We start from the raw sequence: 22595 nt of genomic DNA on the forward strand, positions 1-22595 counted from the left end.
ATTGGATATTTTGTAGATTTTTTAAGTGCTTATATAAAATAACATCTTTAATTTAATGCAAAGTTATGAATGTAATTGGAGTTTATGGACATTATAGGAGGGAAGAGATGAATAAGACTCCCCTTCTTGCTGCACAAAGAGCTGTTTTATATTCCCAGACCACTCTTATCAAACTCTGTCTGCTGTATTAAAGAACAGCTTTCCTATCAGGTTTTACCACTTCATCAGTTTATTAAGGGATAAACACTGAGAAAATAATATGGTTGATATTTCACATGACTTTTAACATATTCAAGTTACAGAATAGGACTAACACATACTTACTTTAAGGATGAAATTAATGTACTCTAATGCCATAGGCTATACTGACTAAGTCTTCACTGACTATAAAGAAAGCCTGCAGTGACTGCTCCAGATGTAGATATGTACAAAAGCATGCGCAGATAATCCCACTTAGGAAAACAACAACTGCACCCAGTGGATTTATTCAATGATGTAATATTACATATTTTTTTCCTATTCCTTTCCAAATAATTCCCAAATAATATTTCTTGTCCCCAGCTAAGACTGGGAGTAGTTCCTTCCTGCGACTAGTCTCTGGGAGTCTTTTGTGACGTTATTAAATGGCTCATGAGAAGGTTGCAGTTTTCCTAGAAAGTTCCTTTTCTGCAGCTTTCTCAGAATTATATTAGCCTAAAATACTGGACTCACATCCCTGAACAGCCGGTTCGAATCACTGTTACACATACAGAGCTGCCCAACTTTGTCATCATTTAAATCATCAATTGTAGCTGTGCAGTGAAACGCTTGATATAAAATACCCACAGGCAAGCAGTAGACTGCCTTCTCTTTAATTACATCAATCCTCAATCACCCCAAAGCAATGCCATCCTTGGAAGTACTAACTCTGACAGGTAGTACTTCTGGGAATGCCATAAAAATGCCAGCAAAGCAGCAGTGGCAGAGAAAATAAGCTGCCTCATCTTTGGAGAATTATTGGACTGTACTAACATTCAAGGGTACAATGTCAGCACAATGCAGAAAGAATTAGATGCATAGCCCCCATTATTATTTTTGATGGGAGTCAGGTGTCAAGTTTCCTTTGCATCACTGAAAACTTAGCCTTCTTTGTAAAGCTTTAGCCAACTTTTCCTTTGTCACTGCTCTTAATTGAGGGGTAGGTTTGAAGCCATTTGTGCTGCGATTGAATAAAGACTGAAAAGGTAAAAAGAAAGTAGCAGTGATGAACCTGACGCTTTCAGACTCTGTGCAAGCTGTGATGGAAAGCTTAATAAATATTAAAGGCTCATGCCTTAACAGGTGAAATTGGAGCATTTACTTTATAGTAAGTGGCACTGTAATACCAGCAACCCCAGGGCAGCCCCTAACTCCTTTTAGCTGTCTCAGCTCCCACAGGGTCAAATGGGAATTTAAGTGCCTAAATACTTAAATAACTGTCTCAATTAGCAGACCTGACTTCTGTCAGTAGCACCTTGTCTGAGAAAGCCCTGTAAATCTCAGGCCTCTTCTATCACCTGGAGTTAATTGCTCTCGATAAGCACAGGTATCTCAGTAAGAGCATTCCTAAATTATAAGGGTAGTGCCTTTAACTTTCTGCCCACAGACAGATTGGTTAACACAAGACTGCCTCATGTTATAAAGGCTAAATCAGGGCAGGGTTCAGGTTAAATATGCATTATTATGGAAGTACAAGAGAGAGAGGTCATACTTGGCTGGCTTATAGTAGATGAACAGAGAGCAGATGAAAAAAAAAGCCTTTCATCATTAATTGCTGACTGGACCTTTCTGATGCAGGCCATTCATTTCCTAATGTTTAAGCAGGTATTTAGTTTGGGAAGGAGGGGCTTACAGCTCAAAGGGGAGTGCTGCCAGGCAGCGTCTGCCCTTGGCTGGGGCCATTTTGCATTGGTCCCTTCATCTGAGGGTAGATGAACAGCTATATCTGTATGTGCATTTGTAGGCATTACTGCAGGTGGGAGAATGAAATCTTAGAAGAGCTAAAAGAGGAGTTTGTGTTGAGGTGAAGTACGTCATTATGCCTATGTTCAGTGATCCGCACATTATACAGTGCAACTATCATCTGGTAAAGTATAAAAGAAATACTTATTTGTTCATCTACATTGCACTTATACAAACATCTTCTTACTGTTTCCCCATGTAATAACCCCTGATGTTTGCAATTCTTTGAGTGCCCTCGGTGTGAGCTCTGTAAGCATAAGGGAGTCCTGATCCTTCGCTCGGTAACACACCATTCAGTTTGTTACCCAAACCCATGTGAAGATCAAGGACTGAAATGTATCAAGAAAACCTGTCAACAGCAGAGCCTTCTTGCTGGGGCTGTGTTGCTCAGGGAAGCAAGCCATCTCCCTCTGCACCACTGCCACAGGCAGTGATAACACCCACCAGAACACGGGTCAAGACTTCCTGGCAAGGTAGGGTAGAAATCATGTCTCTTAACTTTGGACGTCTACAAGTTAGTCTGTTAGTCTAAATCAATAGCCCAGGTCCCAAATAAAATCAATAGGCACCTTCTGTGAGGGATTTATTGTACTTATCTCAGCAGGCATTTATCTGTACATGTTCATGCCGATGTCTCCTCTCTGAAGGTAAAATGAGATCAGTCCCTCTGAGGGTTGTTCAGCCCTTCCTACAGCAGATGATGGCTGAACTTGGAGACTTAGAGTTTGGAGAACCAAAGTTTGGCTTTAACAGCTCAGCCCCACCTTAGACTTTATGTACTCAAGTGGATTGCTGGTTTCAGAAGGTGGCAAATCCTTTCAAAATCAGGTAGTGCAGCACAGAGCTTTGCATCTTCCATCTCCTACTGCATGAACAATCCTGAGACACAGTCTGTAGCATTGCCTGCACAGGCTGCTGCTTTGCTTCCCCAGACCTCAGCCCCGCTGGGTCCAGGCATCCTTTTAAATACCTTCGTTAAATTTGGTACTCTTACTTTGGCAGAAACCCCTCATGTTTCACATAGTCATAATTTAGTTAACAGGTTTAAATTAGTGATGGGCAGACCTTTCAAGCCAAATTGAGCATTTTCTTATAGTTTTCTGTCCCAGTGTAGCTAAGTCTCCTTAAGTAGTGCAGACTTGTATGTAGACAGCCTAATGAGAAATTAGCCTGTTCACTGGCCAAACTGTTTCCCCTGTGACTGAAGAAGCCCTTCAGTTTGCCTTGAGTGTGTAGGCAGCTGCTCTTTGATAATACTGTTTGATATGCAGCTGGCATACCATCAAATAGTCATAGATAATGTTAATCACACAGATTTATTATATGCTTAATAAATCCACTGGTCATTTTTATAGTCTCCATTGCAAGACTTCAGCACACAGAGCTTAGCACTGATGGTTTTTATGCAATTATTCTCTTTCGTGCTTCTCTTGTTTTCTAAAGTGATGACATCCCAAAAAAGGAGGGGAAAAAAGTCTGTCACAGTTTATAGAATGCAAAGTAAAAATATTTACAAAATGAATGTTCAAATAGCATAAGAAATTTGTGAAGACATAATCTTTAAACTGCCATCTCCAAGCCACAGCTAAATCAGTTAGAAAATGCATAATATAGTACACTCCACAGGCAGATGGAGATGCACATAAACTGATAATAACTCAAGAGTTTTTACCTCTATGTGTCCTCAAGCAAGACATCATGAGAGAAAAACACTCTTGCAACAAAATTAAATAGTTTTAGATCTAATTTTACTAGGCTGAACTAGATTTCAGATTGATTTCTGTGGAATCTAATAGAGAACAACACACATACACATTGCCTGTCTTATAAAAAATCCATCAACCACCTTGTGTTTTTACTTACTTTGCTCTTTACTAGAAGTAATAAGAAACTAATATTTCACAACACAACGTGTTTCATTCTGTAAATGGTCTTTCATGGTAAAGGAGTTTGGAGTGGGCTGTGACAGAGCGCTGCAGTACAGCCCCTGAGATTTGTCTACTCAAACATCTATTTACATTCATATGGTGAAACCGCAGCTAAAACCCACTATCTCCATTCTGTAAAAGGAGAAGGGAGCTGCAGGACATGCTGCTGTGGAAAGAAATAATGTCCCAAATGCTGCATGCACTGGCAGAGGCCCCTGATGTGATCAGTTAAACATATCCCAGAGGATATATCCTGTATCTCAAGTCATATTGGATGGATCCGTACCAATCACATGCATGGCTATTGCTGGTCCTTTCTGCTTCCTAAGTGATAAATTAGAGGTTACTTTGACCTCAGAGTAAATGAACGTGGCCGTGTGTGGAGGGCCCGGCGGGATGCAGGGCTGCAGAGCGGCCAGAGCGCAGGGCACGAACCCACCGCTGCCTGTTAGGGGTTGGGTCCTCCTTGGCAAGGCTTTTCACACAGCTTCCCCAAAAGCTTGCAAGGGTAGCGGTTCTGGGTCAGGAAACAGAACAGTTTGCACAGAGGTAAAAGGATTAGTCCAGCTGCCAGCCCCCTGAGCTAGCTGATGTTTCACATTCAATGTTCTCTGCCGTATTGTAACACCATAAACTGTTACTGCTGTTTAATATGGCATTTCAGAGCTCTCATCTTGGACAAGGATCCCATTTTGCTAAGCACTGAACAACAATAGAGCAGCAAGATATTCTCTGCCCCAAGAACTAGATAAATAAATGATAAAGGTGGCAAGTAGATCTATTTACAGCAGACCCCTGCACTTGGCAAGCCATGATCAACTTCCAGCTGAGGCACCGGGGCAAGCGCTTTAGTGCCTGGGTGCTGCATCATACTGAGCAGCTTGTTGCCCTGTTTCAGAGGAAAACTTCATGGCTCTAGGTTCACACCTCTGACTTCTAATTCAAGGCACAACCTGCCTTGTGCATCTCAAAGCCTTCACCTGAAATGCTGACTATCCAAATGTTCTCTGTTTTTGTCTTCCCTTTGGTTATCAGACAAGAAAAAATGTGTTCTGATTTTTTACATCTTCATTTCAGGTCCCTGCTGAAGCAGAGCACAAAACCAGTAATGCTGAATACTTTTTTTTTTTCTTTGAAACTTAAATTTCTTAATCTGAATATCACTGGTACCAGGATGGTCATTCACAGGCACCCCAGCACAGTTTTGTCAGTGGGTACAGAAGAGCATCCCAGAGAGCCCTCCTGCTTGCCTGTGAAGCAAAAAGCGCTTGGGCGATGCTGCCGCAGCTCTGCATACTGGGGAACTAGTGATTCAACAGCTGGTTCTCCAGTTCAGCCGTAAAGGCTGATCCTGACACCGACAAAGTAAATCCCGATCTGGAAACTGGTTGCTTAAACTAAATGATGCAGCATGGTAGCTGTACAAGCCATAGTTTAGGAGGCTGTGAGCCCTTCTCAGTAAGTGCTGTGGTTTAAAGACATTGCTATTTTCCCCAGAAATTTGCCATATTTTTCTTTTGTGTAAAGAATCCCCTCATCCTGCCAATCACTGTCAGCCCAAGCCTGAACTGACTGAGATATGAGAAGGAAGGCAGAGAATCATCTCCTGATGTGCAGGCTCTCTTCCCTCTCTGTAACCCCCTTTTCAAAATAAATCAAGGTTAACACAACTGAAAAAATGTAACTATTTGAGTAGCTGCAAATACTGATTTAAAGAAATAAAAATACATTGCTTTTTTTTAAGAGGTTTTGCAGCGGAGTTTAAATTCTTGCATTAGAATTGACCCTTCCTGAGTAATTTCATACTCTGTGCAAACCAAATGAATTACTTAGGACTGGTTTATAATGTCCACATTGTGTTTTTAAAAGAATACTATTAAAGAAACCTCTGACAAGTAAAGTAGCTTACAGTAATCATTACAGTTAGAATATGAGAATGAAACTAATTCAGTAAAACATTGCTAACGCCAATCTGGCAAACCACTGGTAGCCATCTGTCTAATCCTTCTTGTGTTCAGAAGTTGCATTTAAAAAAAAAAAAATATTAATAGTGCTCATTAGCTGCCAAGCAAAAGAGCAAGCCACAAGCTTCTGCTCAGAGATTAGCTAATACTAGCAAATACTACTCGCTTTTCCAAGTTTAAGCTAGGACCTTCTGCATGATCTCAAGGCCAGGACAAGTTTTCCAACTGGGGTCCACAGGGATAAGAGAGTCTATAAGGGATGGGCCCAAGGACATGTGCAACGCCCTGCAGGTGCCACCCATCTTCCAACAGCCCTTCAGCACCAAGGGCTCCTCAGCCTCCCCACTAGACAATCTGTTCCAGTGCTGCACTATCCTTACTGTTAGGAAGGGTTTTTTAATGTCTAAAGTGAATTTTCCTTGGTGCAATTTAAGTCCATTACTTCTAGTTGTGTTAATGCACATGGAATACAGTTTGTTCCTTTCTTCTACATAGCCGCATTTTATGTATTTGAGGACACTTGTTATGACCCCACTTAGTCTGCTCTTCTTAAAGCTAAACAATTTGTCCAACATGTATAAGGCCTGATTTTTGAAAGTGTTGAGCTCCTGCTGTTCCCATTGCTTTTATTCAGGTGATTGAGAGTGAAAGAACTTCAGTACGTTTGATGATCAAGCCGTATTGTCTGGTGCCCTTTAAATACTGATAGGTATGAAGGGCGCAAATGCTGTTTATAGCTGTGTATGTGTATTCTTGTCTTCCCAATAAAAGCATATTTACGGGACCTGTGACCAGCCTTCTGACTGCATCCACAGGGCAAGAGCAACTTCACAAAAAGAGCAAACTTTAGTGGAAACTTGGGTGCCTTTTATGCCAAGCCTTGCTGAATCATTTGGAATAAATCATTTTCTCTTTTTCATGCAAAACATATCTTGGCTGATGTTTTTTTGATTTGCTTTAATGATTCATATGGTGACTGTCAAAACAGTGTTCACGATTATTTTTTAACTATTTGCTGTTGTTGTAAAATATATACTTAAGAAGCGTGAACTGAAATCCTTTTCCATCCCAAAGCGAAGGAGAGTGAGGTTTCTTCATATAATGGGCTTCTCATCTGGAGAAATGGTGATTTTTGTGGTTAGGGTACTGGAGCAGAGTTCCACTTGGGGTCGCTTGGAAGGATATTTTTATAGTGAATATGCTACAAAACATGATGGAAATTATACAAAATATAACACTCTCATCTTGTGTTAGTGTTCCAGGGAGACTAGAAATAAACCCCACTATACCTGTTCTTTGTCTCAATTTCCGTTGTAAATACAGCTTCTTTTGTGTCCATGTAGGCCCTCATGAAATCGCTCCTTCATGTCACTGGAGGCAATTGTAATGCAAGCAATAACTCCTTGTATTGGTTCTCATAAATGTAGGGTTATGTATTCTGCCTTTCTGGAGAAAAGAGCTTTTGAAATGCCTTGTTTTCTTCTCTTAGACCCTCTCTCCTAGATTTGAAAAATTATTTCCTCAGACAAATACAGAGAACATTTACAATTATAAAGTAAAAATAACCGCTTTAATTTTGGGCTACCTGTCATTGCTTCTTTTTGGAAAAAAAAATCATAGAAGGAGAAGAGAGTGAGAGAAAAAAGGATTAAAGGTATTTCTCTGCATGGCTTTTTCATATCCAGCCATGTCCATTATTCTTATCCATAAGATTTCATCAAACTGATGAAAATAATACTAATTGTGTGTGATGGATATGAAAATACATGGGGACCATAAAGTGTGATTACACAACTCTCCTGATCTTGTTCTGAAATGGTAAACACTGAATTTCTCATTGAAAATAAAGCTGAAGTAGTGTCCCATGAGATATATACGGTAATAGTCAATAACATGCAAAAGATGGAAGTGCACAATAGCACCAATAGTTTTATACCTAGTCAGATTATTTCCCTGTAAACACCTACATTTAATTATCCTGTCATCTATCTTCCCCTCCTCCATAGGCTCAATAATTCGTCTGTGCTACGTGCATACTGTGGCTCTTCTCTTACATCACTCACTCAAAAGCCCTTCCAGACACACACTAAGTCTTCTATTGCTCAACCAATGGTTACATAAACAGAAATAATATATATTTATAGGTTAAATATAACTTACATAAATATAAATAAATAATAAATATGAAATGATAATCTTTATCATCTGTATTGATTGAAGGATATCCTGTTATTAGGGCCTGCCTGAGTCTGATTGACACAAACCCATCCATTGCTGCTCTGAGAGTGCAGTAAATGTCACAGGCCATCCCGTTTCTCTGCCACACAAAGCAAAGGTCCAGCAAGGTCTTTGGGGACAGGTGGGAAACAGTAACAACAAAAGCTTGAGATGGCTAAAGGGTCCCTTAAGGCAAAAGGGAAAATAATGTGATAACTTTTAAATCCACATTGTAAATCTCATCTAGAGATTGCACAAAATTGGTTGGGGTAAAAGGCAAATCACAGAATATTCCTTTAGCTAGTAATAGTGTAGTATACAACTACACGGTTTTGCTTTTTGATGGGTGGCAGGGGTAGGCATTAGGCTACATGACCCACCTCAGCAAGAAAGCACACGTTCTCAGTGCTTGGTTAATGGATTAGCTCTCTAGGAGAAGTGAGAACATTTTCTCAGCAAAGAAGCTTTAAGTTTGTGTACGTTATCCAGTGTCTTGGGGGTTAGCCATGAAGGTCTGACAGCCGTCAGCAGTCAGGCCCAGGCAGAGTAGGCTTCAGCTCACTGCATCTCAGTATCCAGACACAACCGTCATTGCTGGTGCTGAAGACAAGGAGTGCCCTGATCCTACATCTATCATCTGAAGCGTTCCCCTTACCAAATGTAGCCTTTGGGTTAGGTCCCAAAAGCCTACGCTCTTTTCACTTTAATCAAAGAAACCAGTTGAGAAAGTCAGGAGTGAATAACAGCCTTTACCCTGATCGCAACCCAACAGGTTCATGTGCGCTGAGACAGTGTCACACAGAGACACCACATTTCTCAGCGAGCAACGCCTTAGCAGCAAGTGTCAAAGCATTCACTTCGGAAAACCTTTTGGCTAAAGCGTTCATAAAGAGCTTCACTCTTTCGGTTGATGACATCACTACAATCCCTTAATAAAATCGCAATTCAAGGAGGCTAATTTGTGCTCTAATTATATATTAGTCTGGGCTGAAAGGTTTCCGGATGGAAAAAGGTTTTCTTCAGGCAGTCTTTTATTCCGCTCATTGTATTTATTTAACAAAGAGCAGTCAGCTTTTACTGTGCTTTTTCATAATAGAGTTGAGCCATAGTGTTACCTAGCTAAGTGCAAACATCTGCAGTCATTTTTGATGGATAATGATAACACTCTTTAACAAAAGCAAGGATTATTTGCAAATGTAGGAAGAACCAGGCCAAAAAGCCAACAGATGTGATGCTGAAAAAGTCTAAGAGCTCTACAGCCGGAATGCCTTCCAGACCACTGGTAGATCAGCAGCCAGGTAGTTTAAGAAAATTCAGAGAAATATTTTCTCACCAATAAAGTCTCCGCGGAAATCATTTTTCCCGTCACTTGAAAGAAGACATTCTGGGTTTGGTTTTGATGCTTCTGCCACAGGATGAAAGCCCAGCGTTGTTCATAACGTGGAGGATTCAGAGCATTTCCAGATAACTGGGACTTTCTAAGCAGAGGAGCACTTTAGGAAAGCAACTAAAAGTCCTTCAAAGCTATGAATAACCTTTGTAAGGTGTTTCTGTTTCTTCTGCTATCTAAAGTAGACAACCTGTTAATGTTGGTTCCCAGCAAAGTTTATCAGGAGGAATTAAACCTAAACAAACCAAACAATGAACTAAACAAACCGGTTAACAAACTAAACATGCAGCTTCAATATATCCCTGTTTCTAGCCTTTCTGTTAACAGCAACATTCACTATAGATAAATCCTGAGCCAAATTTTGAGCTAGTATAAATCAGTATCAGTTCTCATTTTACTAGATCTGTCCTGGGATCTAATGGAGAGGCTGATCGTGGCACTGGAAGTAAATGGCTGTTCCATCTACTATCTGCAGGACAAACAGAAACTGCAGGTAGAAGGAACTGCACTTAACATGCATGTGAATAAGAAGGATTTTAAGTAGGATTCCTATTGTTTGGATAATATCTTCCTGTGCCATTATCCATAAAGCTCTTCCAAAAATCGAATCAACACTTTCTAGAGTTAGAAGCTGTTGTAGCTTCTTGTGCCACCAACACTTGAGCTTTCTCTGAGACTTCTGGTTCAGCCTCTGTCAGCGAGAGGAAACAAGAGGCGGTGAGCTGATAGTCTCGTCCATTAGAGCAGTTCCATGTCCCTCCTCCCAGAGCTGACTGCCTCCCCTGTTCCCAGCTGGACCAGCTCAAGCATCCCGCAACCCCAGCCCTGCAGTGCTTGGACACCATTGCGGGGAAGCACGGCCAAGGAGCACCACACAGGTGCAGAAACCAGGAGGGATGTGTATTAGGTATTTGCATGTGCCAGCTGCAGTAAACTCACTGCAGTTCAGTGAATTTGGGGGGGGCTGTAGAGTCACGAAAAACAAAAAAATAAAGGACTTGCTGAGACGTCTTCACCTGAGGAAAAGTATGGAGTAGATCAGAATGTGCTGACAGAATACTGATTTTATATGTCTCTCTCTTTCTCTTTTCTTCTAGAAAAAGTAAGCATACTGTCAACCTTCATAGCGCCCTTCAAGTACCTGAGTCCTGGCACAACCACCATGGAGGATGAAGACAATTTAAGTAAGCGGTCTGTTTTCTTTATAGGCAGACGAATAATAAAGTTTAAAGGTAAAAGCTCTACATTGTAGCAGCAATTGTGAAAAGGAGATGGATTTGCAAATATTGGCAGGCCATAAACCCAGTCCTCATGTAAAATGTAAAATTCCCTGTTGCCGAGTGCAAACATGTTCTCCAATCTCCAGGGAAGGAAGGGTTAATCTCAGCTCACCTTCCCTTTTCCCTGTGCAGACCTTGTCACATCAGGGCCGTAAGTGGTGTGTCACAAATACAGAGGAAAAACTTCTTACGAAAAGGAGATGTTTACACTCAGGTTTACAGGACTGTGGAGCTTCTTTTCCTTTCCTGTTTGTATTACCCTGTTTTGCTCACTTGCTTGTCTTACAGTCCCCCCAAAACCAGGACATTTTCATGCTGTGCCTTCCCCTTGGTTTCATTTCCTTGATTACAGAAGGACTTTTGCAAAAATAAAGATGGCAGGATCGAGCCATCTTCTTAAACTGTTTTCTCTTTCACTGCTGTGGTATGACCTGGAGAACAAAAATAAGAGAAAAAAGAAAGAAAGAAACAAAATCCAATCGAGAAGAGCTTAAATGAACCAGGCTTAAATAAATGAGATGTAACCCAGAAATTAGCCACCGGATTCTTTTGGACCCTTACACCCGAACAAAGTCACTGACACTCCCTGCACCCGTGACTGCAGAGCTGCTGGGTTTGAAGGAGTTGTGAAGACTTCAAAACACCGAGAAAGAAGTCTGGGAGTGTGCAGTTAGGACTGAATAACCCTCACTAAGCCCTCCCATTTATCACCTAGAAGCCACTCTTGTGTGTTACCCATCCCTGTTTATTGTAACGCATCCTGAATCATTAAAAAAAGGAGGGAAGCTTTCTGAACCAAATGAGCAACTCCTTGAGTTTTAGTATCACCTGCCAGACGGGTTTCGTCTCCAGCCAGACACACACTGACACGTTGCCCTGTTGGAGCCAGTGGGTGGGAGGAACGGTGGTTTTTCCCCATTGCTGCTGACCTGCCGAAGGCGTGAAGGAGCACAGCCCTCTGTTTTCTGCTGCTGAGCAGCACATGGACATCACGCCATGCCGCTGTGCCGGGACCGGCAGGTTTTTACGTATATTAGCTAAGGCAAAAAAACCCCACTGAAAATCCTGCCCAATTGGTCCCAGGGAGGCTACATTTTCAGGGAGATGTATGAGAAGTACACACAGGGAACATATTACGCACATGATGAGCTTGTGCAGGCACCTCCTGCGTAATGTTTCCCAAATGTGCGACTGACTTAGTTATTTTTAGGTAATGTGGGAAGTTTGTACGAGCCAAACACTGTAACACCATTTTCTTACTGATGTTGTAGTGCCAAGACTGCTTCGTGCCTGTGCAGGCTTTAAAATAGCTCACATGGACAGGGTAAGTGATGTTTTCTGAAAGAGAAAGAGCAAATTCCAGTGTTTTCGGGGTCATCCTGCCTAGTCCCCTCTTGGTTCAAACACACACTCCAGAGTTAAAGAAGCTATTTTTTTTCTTGGCACATACAACACATTTTAGGTGTTACTATTAGAATCTTAACACCCCCACCCAAAAAAAAATTAAAATCAGACATATTTCAGTGTTAATTTCTAGTAGAGTGGTATAAATCCCACTAATGTCTTTAGCACACATGTACCTGTGTAGTAATTTGGCATTTTAAAGAGCCTGCAAGGCAGAGAAATAGTTTGCTTATCCCTGTAGTTTTCTGCTCACAAAGCATCCTGTGAGAGTGCCCCTTCCCGAATTGTGCTATATCAATAGGCAGAGTCCCTGTTTCACATTCCTTTAGGCCTTCTTTTCAAAGGGACTGTGGTTTAATCCCAGCCGGCAACTAAGACCCACAGAGCCGCTCACTCAGTCCCCCCCAGCGGGGTGGGGGAAGAGAATCTGAAGGGTAAAAGTGAGAAGACTCATGGTTTGAGATAAAAACAGTTTAATAACTGAAATAAAATAAAATATTACATTAATAATAATAACAATAATAATAGATACATTGTAATGAAAAGGGAAATAAGAGAGAGGAAAATAAAACCCAAGAAAGACAAGTGTTGCAAATGAAAACAGTTGCTCACCACTGGTAGCAAAGGATGGTTACGATCCATGCGAGGTTAACTACACACGCATTTTCAGCTGGTGATTATTAGCATATAGACACTATTATCGTGGTTTATGATCCATGAACTAATACTGGCAAAATGTATCGAAGGCAGTATGCACCTTTGGAATGGCATTTTGGGTAAAGTAACCATCAGTCTCCAGTGAGGACCTTATCTTGAAGATGTGAGAAAAGAACCACCCTATTCATTCCCAGAAGTCAGTTATAGCCAAGAATTTAAGAAATGTCACGCAGGATTCAAAATAGGAAGTTTAGCACTGGAAACCGTCTTCAGCATTTGCTGTTAGTGATGCACGGAGAAAAAGGGCATTTAAATGGGGATCCTCCCCTCGGTATATCTTTCTAGCACCCAGCAAGAAATTTACTCAGCTAGAGTTTGCACCTGAATCGCCGTATTTCTTAGACATCAACAGACCTGTCTAGCCCTCTTTGGAGGCCGCTGATACTTCTGATCTCAACAACAGCCAGGAACAGGGAGTTCAGTGATTTAGTGTGTTGTCAAAAAGTGCTCTCTTTTATTGCTTCGAACCTGCTCTCTGTAGTGCTTGGGTTGCATGAAACAGTGAATAATCATTCCCTGTTCACTGCCTGCCCGCCCGCCTGCCTTTTAGGATGTTACGGACCTCTGCCTGTCCCTGATCTTCAATCGCTCCATCCACACCACGCCACAGCATCAAGGCAGACTATCACCGGACACGGGTACTTGCAAATCTGGGGTGTATCTCTAGCAGGAGCCTGTGAGTCCGGGGGACCTCGCTGTGCAATGCCGCCGCAGGCACAGCCTCGGTGCAGTGCCCTTCTGGACGCGTATACCTCTCCCAAGCGCCCGCAGAGGGACCTGATGTCCCCAACATAAGGATTTCAGCCCCTGCAACAGTCCCGTAGGATGAATCCCAGGTTCAGTGTACTGAAGCATGTTTGGTTATGAGCATGTTGGTCAAAGTCTCCCTCGGGCAGCATGAGGCACCAGAGCTTTTGATTGCACAGTGTGAGGTATTGGGGACCCTGCCTCTAAGAGGATGGTGAATATCTCCTTCCAGCAGTCTGAACGCCAAGCAGTCCCCCACGGAATCAAACTCCATGTTTTTGTTCTGAAAACTGTGTCTATTGCCATCATTTGGATTTCTCCCATGCCTAAAGCTAAGCTGTAGGCTGGTCCTGATTCAGGAAGGCACGTACTTAGCTCCGTTTCTGCCCTGGGCTGCCCACGTTTTTTGCTGTATGCACTTATTTGCTAACTTGGACAGAGAGCATCAGAGCCCGAGTATCATCTAAGTCAGGTCATTAGGTCATTTGAATAATTTCCCTAATTGGTAAGAGCTGTACTAGAATGTGCATAGATTTCACAGTTATTTCAGGTAATAAGGTAGGCAAAGTAGATCATCTTCATTCTGGAACAGCTAAAGGCAATGGCAATCACCTTTCACAAATTTTCCATCTTCACTTTAAGCAAAGTCCTGTACTTTTTTGCACTGGTAATGCTTCCCTTCACAGTGTGGCATTACACACCAATAAAGTCTAATAATATTGGTTTAAAGAGCCTGAACCCTGTGAGCTGGTGGGGAGGGTTCAGCAGTGTCCTGGTTTCAGCCAGGATAGAGCTGGTTTTCTTCACAGAAGCCAGTGTGAGACTGTGTTTTGGATTTGGGATGAGGAACTGTTGATAATGTGCTGATGTTTTGAGCTGTTGCTGAGCAGTCAAGGACAGTCCAGCTTCTTGTGCTGGCCTGCCAGCGAGCAGGCTGGGGGTGCACGGGGAGCTGGGAGGGGACACAGCCGGGACAGCTGACCCAGACTGGCCAAAGAGATATTCCCTACCATCCGACGTCATGCCCAGTACATAAACTGGAGTTGGCCGGGGGGCGGAAATCGCTGCTCGGGGACGGGCTGTCGATCACGGGGTGGTGAGCAATTTCTGTATCGGGCCTCACTTGTTCTTGTACATTCCTTTGTTGGTATTATCATTATTGTTCTCTTCTTTCTTTCTGGCCTATTAAACCGTGTTTATCTCAACCCACGAGGTTTTTCCTAATTCTCTCCCCCGTCCCACTGTGGGAGGGAGAGTGAGCGAGCGGCTGCGTGGTGCTTAGCTGCCGGCTGGGGCTAAACCACGACAAGCAGCAACAGAGAGACCATGTCAGGTTTCCCTTAAGTAGATGTCTTTCGTGAAGTTTTAAAAATACATATCTGTGTCTTTTCATGTAAGAGAGGAAGGAGTGACTTCTGTTGTTAGCTACAAGTTTATTATTCTAAAAAAATACAAACCTAAAAGTCCCAGCAGAAGAGTTCCCAATCCTCCACTGTGGGTTGAATAAGCGTATGAAAATGCCATCTTGCTTGCAAGAGGAGACTGCCATACGTTGCATTTGATGTAGTAGCTGACCTTGGACAAAGGTGCCATGGTTCTGGCTCCTGCTGCTTCTGATTTAAATTTTTTCCCTTTCAAGTATGCCAGGAATTATGGGGGTCAATCCTTCTAACCTCTGCAGTCGATGTGATGTAGATGGACAGCAAAAATGTACTCTACATAAGCAGCTCAAACAGGGGTTAGATATTAAAACACAGAAAAATAAAAATTAGGTCCTACCTGTATTGTTGAAAATGCATTGGTAGCAATCTAGTGTTTACTAAATGTTTCTAAAGACAATAACTTCCTGTGTCAGAGATATCAGTTGAATCAGAAGTTTGCTATACTACAGGGATTGCAAATTCTTTCTTTCAATATCGTAGCTTTTCAATAATGTGCTGCCCCTTGTAAATCAATATTAAAGATGCCAGCCAAAATTAAGATGCCACCTACCACCTCTCCATTCCCATCCTCCTTGGCAGTTGGCTTGGCAGCAGAATAACCTTCAACAGGAACAATATTATCTCTTCAAATGTAGCGTGGAGTATCGGATGGCTAGTTCTGCAGAGCCCTTATGACCCAGAGACACAGGCAGTGTCATTATTAGTGATGCATTATAGTTCTGAAAAGCTCTTGGTGATGCAGACTCTCTAGGTTAACTCTACTGTGCATAATGACCAAAAGGAGAAAAACATGAAAGAGCAGACAGAAGATTGAGGAATAGTGCATAAATAAATATATTTCACTAACTGCTCATGCCATTGCACGACTGCAATGTCTCCTTTCGCTCGTGAAACTGCAAAAACGAATGAATAAAGTTACCTGAGGAGATATTGCAGTGCAGAGGTGAGGATTTTTTAGAAATCTTACACAATAAATTAGAAACTATTGCCAAACCATTGTAAGATATTTCTTTCTCCTTTTTTTTTAACTCTGTCCCCTTACACTTTTATTGTTCTCCAACCTTTCATCATAGGAGAAACATATTTTATTCTCTTTTTTTTTTTTTCCAAATGTAGAGGATATGTTTTGGGGACTCAAGAGCAAAAACATTATGAGAGATAACAGGACTGAAAATGATCCACAGTTTTGTATTTTTCCTGTGTGCGTCCTCTGACTTACCCCTTTCCTTTTAGTGCTCTTAATTTCCAAAATTGGTTGTGATTGTTCTATTACAGCTGCTTACAGTATTTATCTTACGTAGTTTGGTGTCATTTGCCTGCTTTGTCTGATTCTCACAATAGAAGAACATGTGCCACCATTAGAGAGCTAATCTTATGTCTGCTACACAGAGGCCTCATAAAAGACACATTTCAAAGACCTCCTATTTCAAAGATACCTGAAAGTATAAAGTAATTTCACATTGCCTGGCGGCTGCCGGGTATAGCACAAGTCCATCAGGCTCACAGAGTTTCTGAGGCGCTCACTGAATTTAGGCTGCCTCTGATTCTCATGCCATGATGACTTTTGTCCTGCTGCAGGTGTCACCTAAGCTTGTGAAGAACTGAGCTATTCCCTGGTGTTTCAGGATCAGGTCCTCTAGAAATCTGGTTGACTGTAAGGATACATGCATGGATTGCCTTCACTGTGGCTATGCCAAAACATACCATAAATACAGACAACGGCACCGTCACACACGCCCGACGTTGTGCACGTATCTTCTGTGCCTGATCTCTGGAAGCATCTCTGCATTTTTTCCACTACATCAGTGCAAACTCCCTGTTGGCCAAAAGCCGGACTAGACAATTTCATAGACAGAATTTAAGACAAACAAGTAATGTTTATTTTTCGTTACCATGGTTTTTGTTAACCACTGTGTTAGTGAGGGTGACTAAGGTAAGATGTCACACATTCATGTTCACAAATCCATTGTTCTCTGACTATGAAAGAAAAAACAGCTGGAAAAAGACAATATGAATTATAAATACAAATAACCCCTTGAGTTTTCCTATTCAGTGGTGCATAATCAATACAAATTCTTTTCAAACCTGAATATAGTGTGAAGCAAGAGCTATCTTTCTTTTCATGCTTCCTGACTACAATATCATTATGTACCATAATTGGCTCTGTAAAAACCTATTAGGTAAGATGAAGGAGGAGGTGTGAAATACAGAACCAAACCTGCTTCCTGCTAAAAAGTATGTCTGAGCCAAAATATTTTACCTTTATTTAAAAAAATGCACGCAACTAAAGAGGCGTATTCTGAGTGGGATGGAAACATGAGAAATGGTGGAAAATGGCTGGCCACAGCCACTGCCAGGGTAAATCGAGCAAAGTTAAAACTGGCATCTCCTTCCCCCTCAGACGAGAGCTTCCACAAATAGAGTTGTGAACTCAATGAGAAAAGACCACATTATCCTTGTGTCTTAGTTAATCTGACCTTTTAAATGTCTTATTTCCAGAGAGGCTGGTTTAAAGATGTCACATTTTATGTGGCTGAATGCCATATGATGAAACCTTTCTTTTTCTATTATGTATTTCTTTTTCTTTCCTTCCTCACCCAACTTAATTCTCTCCCTTTAGCTTCAGAAAGTAAAAATTAACTAGTCACTAAGACCTCAACTTGTCGGTTCACGTTCTGCCTCAGCAAAGCACTGCAGCAGAGAGGTCTGCAAGTAACTTTGCTGAGACATAGACACAGGCTGGAAGCTCAGCGTGTGCCAGAGTTTTCAGGAAAGGGAGCCGAAAGACTCAGTCCTGCGAACGGGCCCCCACACGTGCAGCTGAGCTGCGATTTTTAATCCTGTCCGAGCAGCGAGCTGCTTTCTGTGGAACAACTTGCATGAATGCAGACTTATTTCTCTGCTGGCAAAAAGTCTTTTGATATTTAATACAAGTGCAACTTGTCAGGATATGAAGGAGTTTTTTAATCATGAAGGTTGCCACATAATTCTCTGCAGGTTGCTGCACATCTGTCAGCCCAGCCTAACCCGGGGCAGCAGCAAAGACACACCGCTCCAGCAGAAGCTCCTCGAGGCGTAGCTGGCAGCTCACCCTGTACATCCTTGCAGCCAGCTTGTGCATCGGGGTAGCAAGGAGACCAAATGTGGCCACGTCCCCACAGAAAGTGAGAGAAGCATCCTCTGTCCCCTAAGGACCACAGGGACCTTCTCTGTGCTCGGGACCCACGCAGCCTGCGCAGCTGGCATGCTCGTGTCTGACAATAACAAAGCACGGGAAGGGCTCCACGCTCCGCGCTGGTTGGAATATGGCCGGCAGCCAGGCAGTGCTCGGCTCAGAAAGGGATCGGGTGCATCGCTGAGGGGATGGGTTGCTTCACGGGTTGGCTACACTCATGTTTGCTTCCTCAACTTCCCTCTGCCCCAAGGAACACCCAGGAGGACTGGAGGATGCATCAGGGATGCAATACATTTAAACAAACTCATCAGAAGTGACTGCAATGTTATAGGATGCTTATTTAGACAGCAGCGTATTTTCTCTCTCATTCAGGACATCAGCGAGATGAATCTCCGTTCTCAGCCACGCATCTGCTGTAGCAAAGAGCACTGCCTCGCGGCATGGGTGTTGCACAAGCGTAGTTCAGTGCAATGTGTGATTCATTGGCACAACAACAACGGAGTGCTCCCAACGTAGCTCCCCACTGTCATTTCATTCCCTTCCTGGCACTCCTGGAAGTCACTCTCCCCCATTGCTTTTCTTTGACATAGATCATTCTTTACATCAGTAATTATTCCTGTCATGCTGCTCTGGTTTTTCCTAGTGTCATTTAAGTTTATCTAGAATTTCTGCAATATTAGTTGTTGCTGATGCAGGAACTAAGACTATCTGCAACTGTATTTGACAGAAAGACTCTCACTTCTTAAACTGGAATTTGAGTCCGGACCAAATTATTGTTTCAAATGCTAAGAGGGTCTGTCAGATCATTTCTTAGGCTCGATTCATGATGTTAGTAACACAAGAGCCTATGGTGTGAGTAAAGCCGGTCAATGTATTCATTGCAAATAAATTATTCAATGCATTTGCCCATTTTTCTGTTTGTGAATCATTTGTGAATAATTTCTGATTTCTAATAATGTGTTCATAAGCATTGACCCACATAGATTATAGAACAAACCTCAGCCTAAGGGAACTTTGCAAACTATTCACTTTTTACTAGTAATTATCCGGCGCGAATGCAGTAGTTCATTTAAGTCACATGGCATCAGTTATGCTTCATCTTTGAATGATGTAATCTTTTTTTAAAACAGGAGGCTAGTCACTAATACAAATAGAACTTTAGGGACAAGTGAACATGCAGGACATGCAGAAAATCTGTGCTATAAATAATAAACAAACCATTATAAAGATATTTGAGGAAAGCCCCCAAAAAGGGCTGAGCAAGGATATCTATCATTAACTTTTGCGGGGGGGGGGCTATTCTGCCAGCCCTAGGCATAATGTCAGCTACTATGATGGTAACTGTAATGTGAGGGTTTTTTCTTTTTTTACTGACAGGTACCAGCAGTGCAGAAGTAAAGGAAAATCGAAACATTGGCAACCTGGAGGATCATCCAATATCCTCTAATGAGCGGGCAAGAGGGGGAACACCTAGCAGTAAGAGAAAAAGACCCTTAGAGGAAGGCAATAATGGCCATTTCTGCAAACTCCAGCTCATCTGGAAGAAAGTCTCGTGGTCAGTGACGCCAAAGAACGCTCTGGTTCAACTACATGAACTTAAACCAGGTTTACAATATAAAATGGTTTCCCAGACAGGTCCAGTGCATGCTCCAGTCTTTGCTGTTGCTGTGGAAGTAAATGGACTTACATTTGAAGGCACAGGGCCCACAAAAAAGAAAGCCAAAATGCGTGCTGCGGAGCTAGCTCTGAAGTCATTCGTTCAGTTCCCCAACGCCTGCCAAGCTCACTTCGCCATGGGCAACTGCATCAACCCATCCACGGACTTTACTTCTGATCAGGCAGACTTTCCAGATACTCTGTTCAAGGAGTTCGAACCATCTACACACAGCGAGGACTTCTCAGTCTACAACCCCGTTAATAACGAATTGCTTTCCACTGCTTATCGACACGGGCGCTTGCTCTGCCATACGCTGGACTTAATGGGCCACGGTAAGCAAAACAAGCACAAGATGGACTCCAAAGCGGAGAGTGAGAAGAACCCAGTGGTGCTGCTAAATGAGCTGCGGTCGGGCCTGCGGTACGTCTGCCTGTCGGAGACCATGGAGAAGCAGCACATCAAGAGTTTTGTGATGGCGGTGCGAGTGGACGGGAGAACATTTGAAGGCTCAGGACGTAGCAAGAAGCTGGCCAAGGGTCAAGCAGCACAGGCGGCTCTGCAGGCCCTCTTTAACATTCGGCTGCCCAGCCACATTCCCAGCAGGAGCAAATGTCACCATTTGCCACAGGTGAGAGCTCCTGGGTAGCCACCACCACGTTGGAGGAACTCTTTTGATGAATGGGATCGGTATTGCTATAGCTGTTGTTGTTATACCAGATGGTTCCTCTGATGTTGTAGCAAGTGCCATGCCACAAAATAGCTCTTTTCTCACAGAAAGAGCCAGATGCCACAGGCAGAAGTTTGAAAATTCTATCCTGAAATCATTAGGTACAATTTGCAACCCTTTCCATAGGAGGCATGGATGAGAGGGCAAAATGTAGAGGGAAATACCAACATTTCAGTTTTCTAAAGAGAATGATAACATTGACACAGGCAGAAGAATCAGGTCATTCTGTGATACTGCATGCTTCTTGACAGAAAGAAGCCCATAAACAAAGGGATGTCCCGTATCCTCCTTTTAATTTCTGATGAGGACAGTGACATTCAGAGGAGACAGCAATGACAAGGAATGTGCCTGTGTCAGAGCAAATTCTCCAGACAGTTCTACCACTAGAAAAGTTAAGGAGTTTTATTTACTATAGGCTTACCTTTTGGGTTGGTTTCTCTGTCCGTTTTCAAATATGCCTCCAAGAGCACAAGGGATAGTGAAAGCTCTGAAATTTTCCCAGAGCAAATGTAGAGATTACTGCTGCATTCATACAGAAAATACAGATCTGATGTACAAACTTAGCACATCAAAATTTCATAGTTGGTCATATGCCAAAGGCTATCTTAGCATTAGCCAGACTTGCGTCAATTTTCTAAGTTCAAAGGCAGCCAGGATTTGCAGACATTGGGAAGCATTACATGGGTTCAAGTAATTTCTTGATTTGTTTGCGCTATCATAAAATCTTTGATCCACCAGCACCAGGAGGTGATCTACTGCTACAAAGCTCCCTTTCTGAAGGGAGTTGTTAATGTCCAAGATTTAATGCAAAGCACTGAGAGCACTAAGAGTCATTCTGCTGCTGGCTTGCTGTGACACTGTAGGCAAGTCATTTAAATCTAATATGCCTGTAATAAAAATGAGCATATTACATGAAAGAACACTTCAAGATCCTTAAGTAGTGTGTAAATGCAAATTATTAGTAGTAATGCTCATTAACATTAGTAAAGATGTTCATTAGATGTTCAAAGAGTTTGATAGGAGATGAATCCTTTAGGTGATATGATTGCCTGCAGGACCCAGGAATTATATCTGGTAACGCAGAACTTTCCTTCCTATGTTTCCAAAAAGGAAACATGAGAAATGTAAGAAATTCTAAAACACATCATAATCCTCCACCTCTTCCTTTTCATTCTGGTTTGTAAACTCCATGAACCAGCGGGATGGTAACATAGTTTAATAACAACAGTGATCTTCACAGAGTGCTTTGCAGGCATTTTGGAAGCCCTGGCCGACCTGGCAGTTCCAGCCTTCCAGTACTCCTCCAAAGTACAGATAGCTTTAAATGAGAAATCCATGCTGCTTACTGCCCAAATTAATTCTGGTAATAAATAGTTTGTTTTGATGAACATGCCTATCCTTCCCCATGGAAACCTAGCACATGGAGATGAAGTGGAATTTCTAGTCCCGTCCTGCTGGCTGCGTTGATGCCCTCGGTGAACTTTGCTGGGTGGGTCGGCAGGTAAATACCACGCATTCATCGACCGGTGGTTTGTCATGTTCTAAAACTGCCCCACAGGTATCATTGCCTCAGTTCCTGAGCCCTCTGAAACATTCCCTGGTTGCTTGCCTTCACAAGCATCTTCTACCTGAATATCACATCTTACCTAGGTCCTGAATTGTTCACTAGGTAACACATTCTTCAGTGTATATTACCTTTTTTATGGCATTTTCCCCTTTCTGTAGACTTCTGCCCTCCTTATCTTGTCACTGTTCTGCAAGTATAAATGTCAGCGAAAAGGTGTCAGTGAACTTTCTCTGTCAGTATTTTCTAAGTGGTTATGCATTGTCCAACTAAAAGATTACTTAGGCACTTTTAATGCCAGCATTCGGAACATTAATTGAGAGATCAGCCTTAACATGGATTTCTGCTTTCATCAATAGACATAGCAGCCATGACAAAAAAAACGAGTTTGTGTTAGTCACTT

At 42.3% G+C, this 22595-nt stretch overlaps 1 protein-coding gene across 1 annotated transcript in view; it reads left to right on the forward strand.

The window, feature by feature from the left end:
* The window catches only part of ADARB2 (adenosine deaminase RNA specific B2 (inactive)), a 313160-nt gene that overhangs the window by 192113 nt on the left and 98452 nt on the right, over positions 1-22595 (forward strand). Inside the window, exons 2-3 of the mRNA XM_082014841.1 lie at positions 10577-10663; positions 19622-20529. Coding sequence (XP_081870967.1) covers positions 10577-10663; positions 19622-20529 — 995 coding nt within the window. The remainder of the gene's footprint in view (positions 1-10576; positions 10664-19621; positions 20530-22595) is intronic.

Source organism: Phaethon aethereus (assembly GCF_964289735.1).
Source record: "Phaethon aethereus genome assembly, chromosome: 2".
Lineage (NCBI taxonomy): Eukaryota > Metazoa > Chordata > Aves > Phaethontiformes > Phaethontidae > Phaethon > Phaethon aethereus.